At 44.5% G+C, this 21,424-nt stretch overlaps 1 protein-coding gene across 3 annotated transcripts in view; it reads right to left on the bottom strand.

Moving 5' to 3' along the window:
• CAPS2 (calcyphosine 2) overlaps window positions 1-21,424 on the bottom strand; it is an 887,654-nt gene that overhangs the window by 574,548 nt on the left and 291,682 nt on the right. For all 3 annotated transcript variants that reach the window (XM_078678143.1, XM_078678133.1, XM_078678152.1), the window contains one exon: window positions 9,287-9,403. In XM_078678143.1, coding sequence (XP_078534269.1) covers window positions 9,287-9,403 — 117 coding nt within the window. The remainder of the gene's footprint in view (window positions 1-9,286; window positions 9,404-21,424) is intronic.

Raw genomic sequence — 21,424 nt, 5'->3', positions numbered from 1 at the left:
AGAGGGAGGGAGCTGGGGATGTGGAAATCTACTAGTGGACTGTAAAGAGACCTAAGCACATCTATCTTTTTATTCAGTTGAACATATCTGGGTACCACACACAGCATCACTGAAATGCCTCTAGTCACAGAGAGAAAATAGAGTAAGGAAACCAGGCCACGTAGTGAGGAGCAGCTTTTCCATACCGGTTTGTCTTTAGGGTCCTGCAACTGTATTTGTGTGCTTTGTTTTGAAAGAGGGATGTAGAGCCATTGACACGTTTGAAGGCGAGGCAGGTGGTTTTGAAACCTGTCTTTCTAGTGATTACCAATAGACGCTTGTCACCTGGTGAGTGCTGTGTTCTTTATTCGGGTGATGGGCATGATAGACACTTGGCTTTATTTGAGTCTCTTAAATGGTTAGTATTGGAAGCCAGGGTACAGTGTGTTGCAGTTGTCTAGGGAGCCTGCTATGGTGGCGTGGTGAGGTTTGGGTATGAAACTAGCGTGCTCTACAGCACGTTCAGTTATTAGAAGGCAGATTCAACCACAATTCTAGTTTGTGAGATAAAGCTGGGATCGCTTTCCAGCTGGTGCCCTAAGTTCTAGCACTTGTTTTGATTCCCACTCACACCCTCCTTCCCTCCACGTCATCTTTGGGTATGGTTACCGGATGCACATCATTGTGGACAAAGAGGGTGCACATGGTTAATGCGGGTGCATGGTTACTGTGAGCGCCTGAGACTTCTCTTTGGTTATTTGGTACATTACAAATGAGATGCTGAGGGCCCCTTCTGCCTTGTTCTTAATTTGTGACATCTTTTTCTTTCACGTTAATCCGCATCTACATTTGTTTTTACACTAGAAATTTAATGATGAACTCCTTCTTTGTTTGAGTAGCAACCTTCTCCAAACATACAGAAAATGAATAGTGCTTAAGCCAGAACTGTTATGAAAGTTCTATAATGTGACCATGAGTATGATGAAAGTTGGATATTTGTATGCACCATTTCATCCAGCAGTTTGTGGTAAGTCACCAGTATATAAAGTCATAGAAGTTAAGCATGGTAAATGGGCGTGGACCTCTGCCCTGAGTTAAGTCACTACAAGTCACTCTGGTATCCTAATTTTCGTTTGGTAGAGAAAAAAACAAATTCTTCATGTATGTGAGGCTCAGACACAAAATTGACCATGAGACCCAGAGCTTGTCTCTGAGTCCAAGAGGGGCACCTGCAGAGCGCACTCTAGTTAGCACACGAGCACAGCCTGTATCTCTGGGACATCTACTGTGAGCATTGGTGGCAACATAACCCACTATTCTTTTAATAGGGCTTTTAAACTGTTTTTAGCACCTGCTTGCATAAAGTTCCTCTAGCATGTCACAGACACTGAAATGACGTCCCAGTCTGCAAGTCCATCTGCGTTGTACATATAGTGCCTGGTAGCATACTAGATATTTGAGAATGTGTATGCTGCAGCCAGAGGGATCATTTTTTGGATTGCCCAGGTTGTCACGTGACACAAGATTTTGTGATTCAGCCTCCCTAGACCGTGGTAGTGCACTGCCTAAATTTATGTGCTACAGGGTGTAGCTCGACACTGAAGTGTGGATGAATGGAGACTGCTACTTTTAGAAAATCTGTGACCTATTTAGCAAGGTATTGTGTAGTAGACCTTGCTCAGCTTTTCTATTTGGTTGATGGTGGTGGTGTCACTAGCTGTCGTTGGAGGGAGAGAAGTTTCTAAGCAGGACCTGAGCCTTCTGTTCTCTTTTGAGTGGCCCTTCTGGTAAAACTGACCGCAAGGTGTGGTGCTTCACACAAGTTGTGCTCATGTGACGGGTACTCCTGCTGGGAGCCAGCATAATCACTCCTGCTGCAAGAGCCGTCATCCTACACAAAATCAGCAGAATGAGAAGCAAGTTATGAAAAAGAAACACTTCAAATCGGTTCCTGTACTGTAGATGGTAGATCAACATTCCTTTTCAAGAAAAGATCTATCCGACCTGGTTCCGGTTCCAGGTTGCTGAGCTGCCCATCAAAAGCAGATCGCCAAGGAATTGTGTCCAGGTCTAATGTGCATGAACCTGAGAGAAGGCTTTCCAGCCCTACCAAAGACCAGATTCGATCATGGTTGCCCATTCCAGTAGTCGCTACAGGGGAAGAAAGGGGACCTGTGCAGACTCTACTTGATGAGCCCTCAAGGGCCTCGCTCCAGCATCACGGTGCGGAGGAAATCATCCTCCCACCGTGAGTGATGGAACGTCTGTCCAGAGCGACTTGACTGACCCACAGCGGTACTCACAAGCCTATCACAGAGGGTGAAACTGAGCTGTCCCTACGAGCTCAGATGGCCGTGAGCATGGCTGTTCACCCCATGCAGACAAAAGCCGCACATTTCCGGAGTTTTTCCCACATCAGGTGAACGCCAATGTTTGAGGCATTGACTTTGTTGTTAAAGCAGATGTTGGTAGACTTTTAAAGATGACTAAAACCCACAAACAGGAACTGCAAAGTCAACTGACCCAAGAGTCACATAATACAGGAAAGCTGTTCCACTACACCATTTGAACATGCATCTGTGCTTAATTCTAATGTCTTCTCCGTATGTCGAACCCCTTAGGATGCATTCCTATAGTTCTTTTCAACATAGGCTGCAATATGTTTTCATGCGATTAAAAGAACTTCTTTTTTGTTTAAAAAGGAAAGCACTGGTGTCTGTATTCACTCATTTAACCTATTGCTTGAGTTCGGAGTCTTTCCCCTCCTCGATGCCTTCCCTAACAGCCTTGAACTGCTCCCCTTCCATCGCTGCTCTTGCTGTCCGGTGTTTTAAGGATTAACTTGGCCCAATATGCAGCGCTGTACTAGAAGGAATTCCAACTCACCGGAGAATAAGGCCCCATCAACCACATTTGATGTCCACTACCCTCTGCTTGCCCTGTGGCTTCTGGTAGAGTGGGGTGAATGCAGGCCTACAGCTGATGTGCCCTCCGTTGGGTCAGCGGCCATTGAGGGAAGTGGACGGATAGCCTCCTCTTTGCAGAGATGGTCCATGTTTCTGGCGATGAACCCTCACAGAGCCGCCGTTATACGCGGCAAAAGCACGAATATTCTGGAGTGAGTAGAGTACAAGTGTGCAGCATCCTTCCTCACATTACGACAATAAAAAAGCATACCATATGCACAGGAATCAAATGTTCCAAAAAAGGTTGAAAGCGCACACATACCAAAATGGTAGTTTTAACTTGCGCAAACTTGGTTAGCATGAGCTTTCTCTCAATCCTACTTTGCCTTTTATTTGGCTAGTGCGCCGCATGGTGCCATTTGATAGCTTTTTGGAGCATCGCCGTTTCTCTGCATTGAGACTGGTCGATGAGAGCATCGGTTAGTCGCTTTGGCGGTCTGCTATGAAATGTTACGCAAACTCTTTTATGTATTGAAAACAATAGGTCTGCCTTCAGCCAGCTAAAAGCCAAAACTTAAAAAGAAACTCCACAAAAATAGAGTTGGCAGCAAAACCAACCTGAAACATTAAGTCTTGCTGGAACCATTTTCAATGTAACTAAGAAATGCAAAATGTAAACCAGTAATCAGAGTCCTCGAGCCTGAAGTAACCTGTCAAGCAATGCAGGACTCAAGGCGTGACCCAGAGCAAATAGGTTTGTGGCTACACCGGTCTTGGTAGGGACTGTGTTGATGGAGCAGCAAGAGACGCAGCAACCAAATCTCTCAAAAGCCAGTGCTTCTCTCAGACCCAGAGCATTTCTGCTGCAGATACATGGCGGTGAATGCATTAAAACCACATAATCTTAGGGTCTCCCCCAGATTTGTGCACTGGTTCTTCTGGAGAGCCGTCCAACTGTGTTCATGGCTCTGTAGCCAGTCCTTGTAGTTTTTACTGCTGGGTTGCTATTACATGCATATCTGAATTTTTATTAATTTTACAGGTTTCTTTATCACGCAGTAAATTTTGCTCTGTCATTTCGCTTTTATGCCCATGTAGGTTTCCTATTCCCCCCCTGTTTTTTGTTATTTGACTAGTTCATTCATCCTCTTTTGTATGGTTTAAGGGAGGGGTAGTTCCACTTGTTTTGTTCTGCTTTAGAATATGCTGTAGAACCTTGCATGGTCATTCTGTGGTTATACTGAATAAGCAGCTACCTATGTTATGCTATCTATTAATGGAATAACTGCATTTTCACAATTGCTTTATTAACCTTCCTGCTTTCTCAAATTTGCTTGAAAATGCACGATTTTTCTTCTTTTTCAAAATTTTCTTCGGGGGGGGGGGGGGGGGGGGGGTAACCACCCCAAACCCCCCTTATGGGGTTCGGGCTCGCTCAATGCGCTCGCTCGCTACGGTGCAGTATGCAAATCACTTTGCGCCCCACCACTTTAAAATGTCACCCACCACCCCTGCACGCCAGATGTATCCTAAAGGAGGCAGGGGTATCATGAGCTTCTTCTGTGAATGCAGTCCAATCAAACCCTGACATCGGACATGCAAGCAGAACATGTGGGCTTCGTATCACCAAGTGAATATAAAAAGATCAACAAAGCCACAGGGGTCTTCCTCATATTACTGGCTACTACTGTAGCAATACAGTGACTCACATCACACTGCACACACGGTTTTACATTAAAACATGCGCAGTGCTAGTGCGGTTGCAGCAGCCCTAGAACTTGTTTATTTCTACTATCATGTTTTACATGACGTCAGGTAGTTTTTTCAGCGATCGGGCTGCAGCTACAATACTGTGTTCTTTCTGTGCTCTTGTTATCAAGGAGTTCCGTTTTTCCATTTTTGCTTCAATTGACATAATATAAGACGCAGAACTGATATTTATATATCTAACTTGTCAGTGTTCACTATCGTTTATCTTCCCAACTCAACCCCAGGCCCACTTTGTTCATCGAAGGCCAGGCTTTTGTTTTGTTTATAGGTTCCAGGGATGCTGGCGAGATTTAATGCCATGTATGGTCAGCCTGAGTGGTTTTTGATCTGTCGGGTGGTTTCTCATCTGGTGTTTTCTGTGCTGTTCCTCTCGTGAACAAGTGCTGTATCTGTGACTTTCGGTGAATAAATATTAAATACAGATATTTCACAAAAATCTCTGTTTACATGATTCTTTTCGCCAGCTTTGCTATCCTAGCCAATATTTATGATGAGTTGATCAGATATATAATGAATAAAGTGGTTGTTCAGAAACATAATAATACATTTTTAGGTAGCTGCCCGTTACCATAATTGCCTTATAATGGTTAAGATAAGGCTCTTTAAGAAAGCTTATAAATCTCCCTTCAAAGGACATTTCACTGCAACGGAGTTTAACCTTTGACTTGGGAAAGAATATGTAGCCAAGAACTGCTTGTATATTGTTTTAGTGTAGAATAAATAAGCTGTTTACAGTAAAAATAGGACCTTGTTCAGAAACGGATACAGAAAGATAATTAATGCATTTGTAAGTACATTTCCTGTGTATTTAGTAACCAACAACACTCAGATGAGAAAAGTAATACAAAAATCACATCCCTTATTACAGGCCCTTGCCTCTCGCTCAGAGTTGGAACAACAGCAAGTCTTTAATGTCTGATGTAGATCTTTACAGCGGATTGTAATATTTTTTTCCAATAAAAAAAAGGCATTACAAACAACATTATTTTCCTAATTTTGAACGAGTTTAAGCGGTTCTCAAAAGAAACTTTTTTGTGTTTTTTTGTTGAAGATTTACCGTTTTTTTTGGGCAAACATCTAAAAAAACGAATTCCATTTTGGATACAATATTTCTTTTGCAATTTTGGCTGATGAGAACTTGCTTTTTCATAGCTTGATTTCTGGGCTTGTTGTATAGCGTTTTAGGACCCTAGTGTAATTTTCCCGATTCATGTCATAGGTATAAAATATTGTATTCTTATATAGGCATAGAAATCATAACCATATTAAGACATGGCTCAAGTAGTCCTAATGCGGCTTGGCTACTTCCACTAGTTCCGAAAATCTACAACGATTTCAGCAGTCAGGGACTTCCCCCAGCATGAATATTAATTTATCCAAGAACTCCTGGAGTTTTCAGAGAATTAAGTCTCTAATGACGTTATTATGTCCAATATTACGTGAAACTCGGCACCTTCAAGGTATAAATATGCCCACACTTGTCCAAACAAACACACGGTGGTTTGGAGCAGTTCGACTATCTACTTGTCCGACACGCAGCAAGTGCTGAAGGAAGCCGACCCTCCAGCTGACGCACTGATAGACGCTGTACTTTCTCCTGTCGAGAAATCCAGCTCCAGTGTTTCCAGGCTACCCTTGCGGGTTGCTGGGAAATCGAGTCCAGAGAGAGAGATACCAGACCTCCATACATTCTAAAACCAAGGTACGGAGCTGATTAGACCCTAAGAGAATTCTTGGATTAGATTCTTGGCAAAGAGTACTAAAACTAGGCTACACCTTACTTACTTCTTCCCTTGTACTAGACCTAGGTTAGGTACACTGGGGTAGGCGTATTTTAGAACCACCAGTTGAGTACTTTTAATCATTATTTATCACTGTATGTATTTTATGCATTGTAGGTATTTTATGGCTTAGAAACCATATTATGCTTTTACAGTATTATTTAATAATACTCTTCGTATTGTAAGCTTTGTACTTTACAGCAAGTATTACGATTGCAGCAGTTCATTTCTTATGCTCGAGAAAGAAGACTGTTCAATAAATTCCTTTTATTGAAAACGCCCGTCTCTCTATTTCTCTGCAACTCTGGTGAAACGAAGCATGCACGATTGCATTGTTTCAGTGACGCTAGAGATATATTTCTTATTCTTGGGAAACAAAGTTGTCATGTTTTAAGCGGTTGTCAGAAACTAATCCCTTCTTGTTCATTCGAGAAGGTTTTTAGTGACCTCTGAGCTAGCTGGCACACACACAATTAAGTTTAGTATATTCGGTAGAAACCTAGACGACTTCAGTCCTACGTCTAAACTACAGGATACACTATTCCAATCCGCAGAGCCTATTGGGAATGTAGGAACTACACACCAGGCTCACCTAGACTAATAACTTTATGGGTGAGTAAAAAGTGAAGGCACAGTGGCAAAACAGGGATCGGAGTATTCTTCTCACTCTGGAGAACAGATTACAGTACAATGGCTTGAAGAAGTATTGCTTACTACTAGGGTGCAGATGACATGGAGACCCTCTTGTCCTCGTACCGGCATCTTTTGGCAGTATTAAACTCTGAGTGCCATGCTTTCTGATGCCTATGCATCCCTAAGGTGCTGGAGCAGGATTTTCTGTACTGCGGCTGAAGGTTTTCTTGCATACGTTGCTAGGCGCAGTCTTGGCCAGCACCTTGTTATCTCAATCTCTGACACAGAATGACTGCCACACAATGGACTTCTATGGCCCCCTTGTTTCCTCCTGTGTCTCCTCATGCTATTACTTCTCACTCCTTGAGTCCGTTTTTTAGGCTTTGCCCACAAAACCAAACAAGCATTGGCATAGCCAATAGGTCTCGCCTTTGGGACCGTATAATGGTTTAACCATGCAACAGTTGATGTTGTTGCACCAAGGATATTGTGTTGCATAACTAAATACTTATAAGGTCCCAAAAGCGAGACCTATTGGCTATGCCAATGCTTGTTTTCTGTGGGAGGCCTGCTAATCAGCAATTAGAGCCGCTGTAGGCTGGGGGGGTTGGAGAAATCAAATTACAATATAAGAACTGAATATGTGTGCGTTTGGACATTCAGATGTTATGGTTATCTTTACCAAGCAGACAGACACAGATTATCAATACATACTTCCTCGTTCTGATTTCTCACGGTGATAGTGGCACCAGTTCAACCTTTAATTTACTAATCTGGAATGTTTGAGGATTTAACTCTAGGAACGCGAGACAACCCCTGGTGTATCTTCACAGACACAAATTACATGCATCTAATTACAGGCGACACATGTTCGACTTGTCTCATGATTCACACTTACTTTGCCATTGTATGTGGTTCCCAAAAATGTTTCTCATGTTTCAGAGGAATGGTGATATTAATTCCTAGGAACTTGAAAATCCAGACACAAAGGTGTTTCGAAGATAGCCAGGGCAGATATATTATAGCAACTAGCTGATTGCATGTAGAAGTGATCACATCTATAAACATATATGGTCCGGAGTTTCTCGATGACATCCTCTGTAAATGCCATGAACGTCAAGTCACTAACATAGTATGGAGCTTTGATTTTAAAACAAGAACGGGCCTATTCTTAGATGGGCATTTTCATAAGTGAACTAAAATGGTCTGTTAAGCTTTGCATAGTTACACAATGTCCCAATATCCAATTCTGCGGGCACAAAGAGCAGCCATCTTTGGAACCCATAGGCAAAGATATATCAGTCAGCCTCAACAGGAAAGCCATTGTGTAGAGAAATAAAACTTTCTCTCGAACCAGGGTACAATTGCTGAAGGGCTTTTGTAGAGACGCGTACTTCATAGCTCTCCAGTAGTGTGTTTTCTAGAGAATTTTGGGTTTAAAAAAAAATATGGGGGACTTTCACAGTGGTTTCTACCACGTTTGCCTATTATACTTAACGGGATTTACAGCCATAGATCGTAAACTGTTTGCCAATTGTCTGCGGCCAAACGTACCCCTCAGTTTTGTTTCTAGCAACTCCAGCTGAACCAGATGTTTTCCTCCAACAGCATCACATTAATTACATGCTTTTAAATGTATGCACCCCTGTACGTAGATGTTATGCAATTGTATTGTTTTATGGCTGATGATCACTTTTTAAACAGTAGCTTTGTTCTCAGCCGGATACCACAAATTGTGAGGCTCTGTGACTTTGCGAAGTCTATGTACTACCTATGTGTTTGGTATTTAAATCAGATTTGGGTTTGCGTCTAGTTGAAGGAGGTTAAGAACTTGTCAAGACACCATAAGACCATGAGATCTGAAGCACTGTGAAGCCTGTTTTTGACATCAGAACGAATGGGAATTAGCGTCCAAGAGTAACCAAAGCAATTGCCAAAAGTCACTACAACACCATTTTTTCTCTGACTGTAACCACTTCATTCTTCTATACTTTCAAAGCTCGCATGTCCAACCAAAGTAACTCCCTGAAACTGATATTTCCGTACACACTAATTCTCCACACACAGTTAGCTTTGCAGTTTTGCAATGCCACAGAAATTCAGTCAATTACCTAGCAAATCCCAAAACTGTTGTAATACAGAGAGTATCCAGATCGCTGGGAGGAGCACAACACTTCAATACAGTGTAAGTCAGCACTTGGGATACTCAAAACTTACAGCTTCCAATTTCCTTGCACTGTTCTGCATGCTGGAGGTGGAGGCCTTGCTTGTGTAGCACTGCTGCAGGAGGGCCTTCTGATCAATTGGAGTGAACTCTTCATAACCGTCTCCACACTATGAACCATGAACAGAAATTAAAGACATAGTTAGACTTGTGAAGCCAGGTCTGGTCCATCAGGGGCAACATTCAGGAAAGTAGAAGTCCGCTACGTTCTACAAAATAAAAACAAGGCATGCCATGTGTACGGGTGTGTCAGAATATCGTTTACAAAAATATCAACTGGCAAAATATTGCGTCCTAAATATCGTTTACAAAAATATCGGTCCACGGGGTGTAGATTTTCTAACATTAACCCACATGGGGCGATGTTTTTGCACACAATATTTTGGAGATTATATTTATTGCAGACGAAATCCTGGCCACGAGGATCCGATCACAAAGCACATTGACAATAAAACAGCATAAATTCGAATCATCTCCACTTACCTCTTCCAAAAATGAACTTGAGACTGACATGCTTGATTCGTTACGTCAGATTTTATTGGCCATTTTAGCCAACACCTTATCAAGGCATTCAAACAAATTAAAGAACTTACAAAACGCCCTCCACGTTGTCCATGCCTTCCACAGTCAAATGTCTGAAAAACAATCATCACCTCAGGTTAACTTGCCAATGGGGCATTTTAAAATACTTTTAAAGCAGTCATACAGACGAGCCCTGTAGCCTAGCACCACATCATCAATGTTTCCCTTCCCTAGAGCAAAGCGGCACAAGGTCCTTTTTTGGGCCAGTTTTATTGACGATATTTTTCTGATAGGGAGAGGTTCAGTAGGGGACTTTAATGTCACGCTTACTGTCAATCACAGTGACAGAGTAATGGAATTTTTGGATGTGGAACTAATGGTGGAGGGTGACAGAATTGGAAGTAAATTATTCAGGAAGAGTACTGCCACCAATTCTATCCTAAGGGCTGATAGTTTTCACCCCGTTTCTGTAATTTCAGGCATCCCCTATGGCAGAGGTCTTCAAACTTTTTGATGCTGAGATCCGCTTGTAAAACCTTTTTAGGCATAAGGACCCCCTTCCGACAAAAGTTTCTAGAAACTGGTACTCCTCATCATCAACTTTTGACAACCATAAATGCGCATGTTAGACCTCATCACATCCCACCATCATTCATCCACCCACACTTTCACACATCCATCCATCCACCCTTTCATCCTTCCATCCATACATCCATCCTTTACCCAACCACCCTTCCATCCACCCATCATTCATCCACCCACCTTTTCACACATCCATCCATCATTAATCCATGCAACCTTTTATCCATTCATACATCCATCCACCCTTTCATCCTCCCATCCATACATCCATCCTTCATCCATCCACCCTTTCATCCTCCCATCCATACATCCATCCTCCATCCACCCTTTCATCCTCCCATCCATACATCCATCCTTCATCCATCCACCCTTTCATCCATCCACCCCTCATTCATCCCCCCACCTTTTCACACATCCATCCATGCATCATTCATCCATGCAACCTTTTATCCATCCATACATCCATCCACCCTTTCATCCATACATCCTTCATCCGTCCACCCTTTCATCCTCCCATCCATAAATCTATCCTTCATCAATCTATCCTTCATCCATCCACCCTTTCATCCTCCCATCCATACATCCATCCTTCATACATCCACCCTTTTATCCTCCCATCCATACACCCATCCTTCATCCATCCATCCACCCTTTCATCCTCCCATCCATACATTCATCATCCATCCATCCATCATCCATCATCCATCCACCCTTTCATCCATACATCCATCCACCCTTTCATCCATCCATCCACCCATCATTAATCCCCCACCTTTTAACACATCCATCCATGCATCATTCATCCATCCATGCAACCTTTTAGCCATCCATACATCCATCCATCCACCCTTTCATCCATACATCCTTTATCCGTCCACCCTTTCATCCTTCCATCCATACATCTATCCGTCCACCCTTTCATCCTTCCATCCATACATCTATCCTTCACCAATCTATCCTTCATCCATCCACCATTTCATCCTTCCATCCATACATTCATCCTTCATCCATCCACCCTTTCATCCTTCCATCCATTCATACATCCTTTACCCATCCACCCTTCCATCCATCCACCCATCATTCATCCACCCACCTTTTCACACATCCATCCATCATTCATCCATGCAACCTTTTATCCATTCATACATCCATCCTTTCATCCTCCCATCCATCCTTCATCCATCCACCCTTTCATCCTCCCATCCATACATCCATTCTTCACCCATCCACCCTTTCATCCTCCCATCCATACATCCATCCTTAATCCATCCACCCTTTCATCCATACATCCACCCATCATTCATCCCCCCCACCTTTTCACACATCCATCCATGCATCATTCATCCATGCAACCTTTTAGCCATCCATACATACATCCATCCACCGTTTCATCCATACATCCTTTATCCGTCCACCCTTTCATCCTTCCATCCATACATCTATCCTTCACCAATCTATCCTTCATCCATCCACCCTTTCATCCTTCCATCCATACATCCATAATTCATCCATCCACCCTTTCATTTATCCATCCACTCATCATTCATCCACCCACCTTTTCACACATCCATCCATCCTTCAGACTTACATCCATCCATCCACCCATCATTCATCCACCCACCTTTTCTGTGCCTCTCTCATGGGGGGGGGGGGGGGGGGGGGATCAGTATCTCTCTGCGTCGTCTTCCTTCTTCTTTACCGCTCATGGGAGGGCATCTCTGTGCCTCCCTGCAGGGGGCGGGGGACGTGTCACGGGACCCACAGCTTCAGGCGCGCAACATACATTGAACTCAAAGGGCTACACTACAGCCTGCTCCCCCAGCCCCCCCCCCCCCAGCTCCCCCCAGCTCGTGTATGTGAGCCCGGCTGAAACAGCTTCAGGGACACACACACACAGTCACACCCAAGTACTTGACAGGTCTTTAAAAGACCTTTTACTTGTTAATGAGGCGTTGATGTTTTTCACACCTCGGTGTGAATTAGGCCTCCTCCGTGAGCACCCTCGATCAGCCCAATGCCAGGAACTGCACTCTGCAGAATCTGCGACCCCTTCCCAGGACTCACCGACCCCCCTGGGGGTCGCGCCCAACAGATTGAAGACCGCTGCCCTATGGGGAGATGGTCAGAGCACGCAGAAATAGCAGTCTCAATAGGGATTTTGAGCAAGAAATAGAGACATTACGGGGAAGACTGAGTAGGAGAGGATATAATGATCGGAACCTGGCAAAAGCCCAAGAAAAAGAGTGTTAAAACTCAAAAGGGAGTACACTTTAATACAGAAGGATAGACCTAAGCAAATGAAGAGAATGACTTTTATAACCACATATTGTGTTGAAAAAGACCAGGTGAGAAAAGCACTTAATAGAAATTGGGGTCTACTAAAGGGGGTCCCTGGTCTATTGGACATTGTAGGGGACAAACCGGTGATTACATACAGGAGAGGATCAACCATTAGGGAAAGGGTCTCCAGAAATTATTTACGTCCAGAATGCAGTAACAGCCTTAATTGGTTACCACCTGCTCCGAAAGGCTTCTTTGTGTGTGGGAGCTGTAGTGTGTGCGATTTAGGTATGAACAAAACCAAAATGTTTTCATATAACAGTCCCAAAAAATATTGGATTAATGAATTTATTAATTGCAAATCGGTTGGGGTCATATATGCAATTGTTTGTTCCTGTCAGAAGGTGTACATTGGTAGCACCAAGAAGTGTTTAAAAATCAGGATTCAAGAACACAAACGAGCAGTCAATCAGGATATTAGGTCACCATTATATGTACATATGGCATCTAAACATGGCGATCAGTTGCACAATCAGTTCAGATTCCATGGGATTGAAAAGATAACACAGAATATTAGAGGCGGGGATTGGGAACTCAAAATCAGGCAGGCTGAGGCTAAATGGATATGTAAATGCAGGACGGTGACCAAGGGCTTAAACACTGATTCAGAACTGCATTACTTCTTGGTATAGTGAAATGCACCAGTAATGAGTTGAAGCAGCGATTATGTAAATTAATTTAAAGCAATCTCAAGCATCAGTTTTTGATATTCTGCACACTAGACATAGGGGAGTAAAGGTGACAGTACTCACAGACATCGCATATTTCACTAAAAGAATCAATAGGGATAGCAATGCGTTTGAGGGATTTTCGTCGAATGGAGTAATTCTCATGGAAAATATGTAGTCACATAGTGGAAGGTTATTAGTAGCAACCAAGATAGATATGATGCCGTCATGGTAGGCGGAGATGGTAGCGGCAAGTTTAACTGATAATACACGTGGATAATCAAGAAGGGAGGACAGATAGCCCCGGATTGGTTGTTCGGGGCCTTAGTAACTGCGGACCAGAGAGGGAACTGGTTTGCATTGGTTCGACACTTTAATACGGCGGTATACGGAACTGGAAATAATTGGTTTCACGAGAGGAATCATTTCAATTGGTCGAGATGCTAATGTGCGCGAGACGGTAGTAGCGGACCTGATAGGAAACGCTACTCAATCCAGGGAGGTAATGGTCTTTGGAGCAGGGATTGGGAGACTTGGTTAACACTTGATAGCATACATTTTGATTGGTTAGAATTTAGTTAAAAACGTAGGAATTACAAGTTGAAGTTGCAGATTGGATTTATCGAGCCGAGAAGCCGGACCCGCGTCGCGACCCGTGATTTTTACTGTTATTTGGCACAAGGTATGTCATTTAAAGAATGAATGACGGGCTGAGGGACAGTAGTAATAGCATAGATTGCTGCAAGATTGGATTTTGGATTTCCCCATTGAGATTAAATCCTTTTGTTTTTTTATATTTTGTAATAGAAAATGGACTTTGACATAAAAGGGAAGTTAAGATAGATTTGGCTACAGGAGAATAGTGATTGGATGGATATGATTGAGCTTTTAAAGGTATGTTTCCTTTTGAAATATTATGTTTAAGACTAGGGAACTACTTTCAGAATATTATAATTGACTTATGGTTTTGCCTATATTGGTTTCACAGTGAGCGAATGATGAATGGGGATCCATAGAAAGGATATGAAATTAGATTGTGCATCTCCAATAAGGAATAAGGACTCGAAGTTTTAAATAGGTATGTAATCAGAAATACTTATCGTGGGACACAATATTTTATTTAGCTTGGATACACACAAAAAAAATGTCTTTTTTGAGAGGACTTATAAGAGTTTAAATTTTAGTTTCATCATAGAGACTGTTGCACACATAAATAAAGGGGAAAGATGGAGATGTTGAGGACTTATTATATGTATTATTTGCCCTGTCGAATTTACAGTTCATAAGTTTATAAGTGGATGAAGAAGTGCAATTTAGAAGGGACAGAGTCGACTAGGGCGTCTGAGGAATACAAACTCACTGAACGATTCACACGAGGTGAGCATGCCCTAGTCCTATCTTTATAGTCCTAATTTTGGAACAGGATGAGCTTTGAGTAAAGATGTCCACAGAGGGATATAGGAGGACTTAGATAGATGTGTATCCTTACAATCGATTGAACTGTCACGGATGTAGAAAAGTATTTGGTTAATAATAGGACATATGATGCATACTGTGCCGGAGTCGTAGAAAGTAATGGATAATAATGAGTCATCAATTCTGTTTGTTCTCTTAATAATTGAGAGTTTTCAAATGTTCTCTACCTTCCGATCTTTTTTGAAATGCATAGACTGTGGTGTTCTTTTGTTTAGATTGTTCAATAGGCAGATGTAATAGAGTATTAAAGAGGATGATTATATGTGTATATCTTTTGAGAATAATTTGATTTATTCAGTTTATAATATATTTTCTTTCATGTTTACAGCCCTGATGATGTCCCATGTGGGGGCGAAACGCGTTGGCTGTTAATGATATTTGTATTGAAATATGGTTGGATGCTGACTGACACCAACAAGATATCCGAATAAAAATCTAAAAGAACTGAACAACTTTGTTGGAAAGCTATTTTCTGGGAGAAATATCTCCTAATATCACTTGTGGAAATTGAATTGGTTATATGTATCACTTATATTTTTTGTGCTCCTTCTTTCAATTTGAGGATGTCTGAAAAACTTGTCAATCATCACCTCAGGTTAACTTGCCAATGGGGCATTTTAAAATACCTTTAAAGCAGGCATACAGACGAGCCCTGTAGCCTAGCACCACATCATCAATGTTTCCCTTCCCTAGAGCATTTTACATCTGTGAACCCAGCCCAGTAATTTATATCTATCCTGCGGTCATCTCATTGTTGAAAATTACATCTACATAAGTTTCATAATGAAAATTACGCAACATGGTGGTTTAGGGATCTGGCTGTAAATCGTGTAGCATGTAATTAAACCGAGACATCGAATTTTGAAGGTAACGAATTGTGTCAGGCTGTCTTTGGAAAATTACTTTACACATATTTGGATCAAATGCGCTTTATGTATTCTTATGACTGCAAAAGGCTAGAAATCAATTTTGATTTCCAGTAGGGAAAACTTGGGGAAACTTATGGAGGGATGAGGGACAGAAAGAGGGTCTGAAATTTTTCTTGAGTCCCGGACATCAAAATGGGAAGAAAAACCAGATCCCGTCGTCGCTTCTGCTAATTGTGGTGGTAACGCATGCAATTTCAGTACATCTAGAGATGCTGATGCATGCACTGATAGAAACATCAGTATCACTATAGTATGGAAGGGTTCTCTACCAACTCCTAAGATCATGTACAAAAGCATCATATTGACAACTGTCTGAGAAACGTCACTTTGCTCTCAAGTGTATCACTAGAAAGAAATATTGTTGTTAGAATTACTAACATGTCAGCAATATGTGTCTTTAGACCACAACCATTTTTAAATGGCGACACTATAGGGAAGCAGTTGTTCCCAATCCTGGTGTGCACCCTGAGGAGCTTTGGTTGAACCTTGCACAAAGACTTGAGATCCACATAGGTTTCAAAAGATCAACCTGGCAAAGCAAGTACTAGCTATTTACTAGTAACTACAATTTGCAAGTACTGGTATCTTGCATAGATTCACATGCTTTAAATAGTACCGGTCACCAGGCTGGGAAGCTCAGTACACTTCACATATCGGTAGTAACAGAAAAACGTTTGATATTGTAGCTTATATATTTCCGTCAGGATCGGTCTGTCGCAGCCAATGAATTGGAAAGGTCCTAAACTCAATACCTAAATTCTAAAGCACGTGTGCCAATGTTAAATATTCACCTCATGGGGAGAGCTTACCTGACGAGGACCCGTGAGGTTTGTGTGCTGTATAGAGACCTGGCCTGCCCTTTATCCCTCACTTCCGAGGGATACCGCTACTCCCGCTACTCCTCGCCGCACCCGCTTCGCGGGTGCCGCATCGCGGGCAGAAGCGAGGGGCTTTGGTGTTGCTCCTGCGGCGAACCAGGGAGGAGAGGAGGAACACTCTGCGACTACGAGAAGGGCGGTGCGAGGCAGGGACTCGCTTGACCAGGAGTCCCTGCAAAGACTCAGAGATCTTGGCCGCGCCCCCTCGAAACCACGCCCCCCGCCCGCAACGCTTTCTACTTAACAGCACGACCGGCGCGTAGCGGAACGCGAGCGGAACGCCGAGCGAAGCCCGGGCAAAGGGCGGGCAGTCTGTGGCAGTCAGGGGCTGTCTGAGGCTGGGCTGGGCCACCCCTCTGATATCGCAACTCGATACTCCAGACCCGGTTGGCATTCTTACGCTAATAAGAGTATCTGCTCTTTCCTAACAGTCTGTACTAATGTCTACCCGTTCGGGGAAGAGCTTGAGGGGAGGGGGGGAGGCGGGACCCAGTAGCGTTATAGGTACTATGGACAAATTCATTACACGGGTTGCAGCCGTCTTAGAGAAGGAGATTGTAATGACGGAGCGGCGTCTTTCGCAAGATTTTCACCCGTCTAAAAGATCATCCCTGGGCCTTTTAGCTCAGGCAGTGTCACCTGTATGTAACCCTGTTCCCCTTTTAGCCACACCTCATGTTTCTGATGAATCGAGGGTTGCATCTCTGAGGGCTAGCATCGATAGATTGGAGAGGCTGGCTGAATCATCCATACCTCCTTCTGAGGACGGTGGTAATCCAGCCTTGTCTCTTATTGCATCCCCTCTTCCCATAGCAGGCCCTGCCTGTTCTCCCCCCACAGTGGAAAATCCAAAGTCACTAGGCACCCCGCTGTTGGCTCGAAATATCCCTGTAACCACCAAAAGGAAAAGGATTGCTAGCCCGCGTAAAAGAAGCTCTTTGAAATTGAGCAGGAAACCAAGGAAACAGGGGACTAAGGACATAGGTACTAAAACGGGTGAGGGTTTGGGCTCGATCAATCCCTCCTCTTCTACCAAGGGGAGTGGTCCCAACCTAGAAAAAGCAGGTGCAGCTCCCTTTTTTAGTTACCAGCCACCAGCTCCCTGTGTCCCTGTTTCTATTGCACAAATCGAGCAATTGCTGAAAACATTGTTGTCCCCGATTGTCGACAGAGTAACAGGGCTGGGTGACAGGATAGACAGGTTTGAACAGTCAACCCTAGATAGCTTTTTTTCGTTGAAAGCACTCATTAAACTACATTCTAGGATAAGGGAAGAGGGACAAGGAGGGCCCACTGGAAACAGGAAAACCGCAGAGCCCCAGCAGGCTTTGCCTGTTGTACCCTCTGCGGCTATCTTGGTAACTCCCCAGTTGACTGACAATATTCCCTCAGTGCATCTTGTGGCTACCTCTGGGAGTATTGGCCAAAAAACGCAAGTCCATCCAAGTAGTCCCAAGCCCTCTAAAGTCCCGGGCACGAAGCCGGCCCGGGTTGAGTTGCCGGGTCAGAGTGGTCCTGCTAAATCGAAGGGAACACCAAAGGGGACGGGTAAAGGTAAAGGTAAAGTTAATAGTCAGGCTTGTCCAGCCAAAACTATGAATAATAATCCTGCTCCTATCCACCCACAAACACTATCAACAAAAGCTGTCCCAAAAATTCCACTACCCAAAGTTGCCCCAATATCCCCTCCTATGGACTTACCCCCAGACTGTCACCCTTATGTTGTTGTCCTTATAAATGTACCCACCCTGAAGGCTGATCAAAATGAATCCCCTCAAGCCTTAACAAATAAAACGTTGCACTGGCTAGAGTCCAACAGACCCCTTCCTAGGGGCCATGATGGATCAATTATAGGAGCCAGAAGGGTGGGTTGGGTGGGTCATGGCCACAAGCATTTGGAAGGAGACTGCGTCGAGGTGAATTTCAGGGATAGTAGAGTAGCACAAACTATTTGCAAATACAAACCTAATTCCGGGGGGCCGGGAATTGACATAGTGGACCTAACCTTTTTTTACCCAAGATCAGTCACCCCCCGATTGGCCGAGAATTTGGCATGGGTTGGAGCAATAGCTCCGCCTATTCTGAATTTCCCGTTAACCCTCAATTCTATCCTCAGGCAGCCTGGCCATCGCCAGGGTGGAGACCACCGGGTTATTGAACCGACGGCATCGCTGGGGAGGTCCCCGGAGTTGGTGGTTCAGGTGATGTCACTGAGCTGAGAGGGCTGACCATTGACCATGGTATACTCCCTCTGAGTATGGCAGTCCCCACCCCCATACAAGAGAGTAATCAGATTCCCGGGAGGCAAGGTGGGGTTGGCAGCCAAACGACCCAGGACCCGTTGAAGGTGGGAGGAGGCCTCGACTCCGGCGGTGATCCAGCTGTGGCGGATCCAGTCCTTAGGATTTTCAGCTGGAACATCGCGGGAATCGATAGGAAGTTGGGGTTGCCTGATTGGAACGCTCTTGTGGAGGGATATTCCATCTGTATATTGCAGGAGACGTGGGGAAAGGAGCCCTGTCATAAGGTGGGATATTCATCCCACTTTGTTCCAGCTGTCTCCCCTTTGTCAGGGAGGGGTCGCCCTCCGGGTGGTCTCCTCATTTGGGTTGCTGTCTCCCTAGATTGCAGGGTGGAGGAGCACCCTACAAACTCACCAGACATCCTCAACATCACGTTAAAGGATTCACGGGGATGTCTGCTCCTAGATATTTTCAACATCTATGCTAGAGGCACTAGGGGAGGCGTACAATCACCCACCATTGCTCTTTTGGAAGATCTCCTTAGGCAGCGGCTAAGAAAATCGTGCACTTTGGTGGCGGGTGATCTAAATTGTACGTTCGAGCCCCTAGGCCCTTATGACGTGCTAGGCATAGAAGAGGAGGATTCGAGAAAGGGGATTCCGGCCCTGGCTCTGACCCCCATCAAAAGGTGGTCACAAGTGGCGTTGCAGATCAACGCCCTCAATTTGGAATTTGATCTGAGGGCGGTCAATGGGAGGTCCAAATCTGATTTGATTGGTACACACACCTATAATCGGCCCAATCATACGTCTAGAATAGACTACATTCTTCTCGACGTATGCCTATGGAGCACCCTGAGTGATATGGAGATTATTCAGACCATTGAGAGCGATCATAATCTTCTCTCTCTTGTATTATCTCCTGAGTGGCTCAGGGGCAAGGCTGGATTACATCCTCTGTCGGGATCCAACTTCCAGATGGCCAGTGTATCTAACTGTGGGAGGAGATTGAAGTGGGCCAAGCTTGTCTTGTCTGTTGAAAAAGTCTCAGCCATAGGGGCACTGCTGGCTGCAGCCCAGAGTAATCTGGGCTCATTGCCCCATGTGCCTGAGGAGGCCAAGCAGATTTTTTGTGATCTAACCAGGGCCCTAAGTAAGTTTTTCATCTTACCCACAAGCTCTTCTGGTGCTACTAATAGGACTAAACCCACGAATAGACAGGGATGGTACACAACAAAATGCAGGACCCTGAAAAAAGCCTTGATAGGGGCTGTTAAATCTATGTCCCAACTAGCAATCAGGGTAGCAAGGAAGGACTACTCCCACACCTTAAGGGCAGCGAAAAAGGAGTGGGAGGAGAAGTTCTGGGAAGACATGTTGGCAGCAAGCAAGGGAAAGGATGCAAGGTGCTTTTGGAGTTTGGTTAGAACTAGGAATAGGCCAGACGTATCGCTGGTTACGTGTACAATCCCCGCCCAGATCTGGTACAACCACTTCGAGGCCCTGTATTCCCAACCTGAAGGGGTCCTTAGTGAGTCTTTCTCCCTGGAGGATGATGTTCTTGCTAGGGGCAGTGATGACTTTACCGCGAGGGAGGTGGAGGCCGTAATTAAGTCCCTGGTCCCATTAAAAGCAGCTGGGCCGGATGGGATACCAGGTGACTTGTTACGAGACGATCCGAAGGAATGGGGTCAATTGGTCGCTACGCTACTAAACGCAATCATGAGGGGCGCACTAGTGCCTGACTCCTGGAAGGGGGCGGAGGTTGTCCCTATATTCAAAAAGGGGTGCCGGGATAGCCCCGCCAATTACAGGCCCATTAGCCTCATCGACTCTTCCCAAAAGGTGGCTGGGAAGGTGATTTTGGGGAGGGTCCTCCAATGGGCTGATGACCACAAGATACTGTCTGACTTCCAGGCGGGATTCCGATCAGGCACTGGGACGATCGAACAGGCCTTTAGGTTGATGCTCCTGTATTGGAAGGTGGTGGTGCTGTGGAAAGGCAGTCTTTACTTGGCCTTCATTGACCTGAAGACCGCCTTTGACCTAGTACCTAGGGAGGTATTATGGAGGGTTCTGCAGGGGCTGGGGCTGCCCCCCTACATCCTGTCGCTCTTGATTAAACTTCATATAGATAATTATGCACAGGTGCGGTGGGGCACAAATGGGGAGAAAACCAACAGGATCCCGGTGTGAAGGGGTGTCCGCCAGGGATGCGTGTTAGCTCCCACACTATTCTCATTTTATGTGAATGGTGTGGTAGAGCACCTGCTTAACGAACCAGCAGATGCCCGTCCCTGGCGGGCACTCGGATCCCCACCCTGCTCTTTGCTGACGACACCCTTCTTATCGCAAAGACACCTCGGGGTCTCCAAAAGCTCCTCAAACGCTTCCAGGAGTTCTGCTCTCTCAAGGGCTTGACGATTAATGTAGACAAGACCAAATTTTTGACCATGAACCCTCCTAAAAAGTTAGGACCCCCCCCCCCCCGGTT

Source organism: Lissotriton helveticus, chromosome 1_1 (genome assembly GCF_964261635.1).
Source record: "Lissotriton helveticus chromosome 1_1, aLisHel1.1, whole genome shotgun sequence".
In the NCBI taxonomy this organism is placed as follows: Eukaryota; Metazoa; Chordata; class Amphibia; order Caudata; family Salamandridae; genus Lissotriton; species Lissotriton helveticus.
The sequence above is the reverse complement of the archived record's forward strand: the minus strand, read 5'-3'. Positions and strand labels throughout refer to the sequence as shown.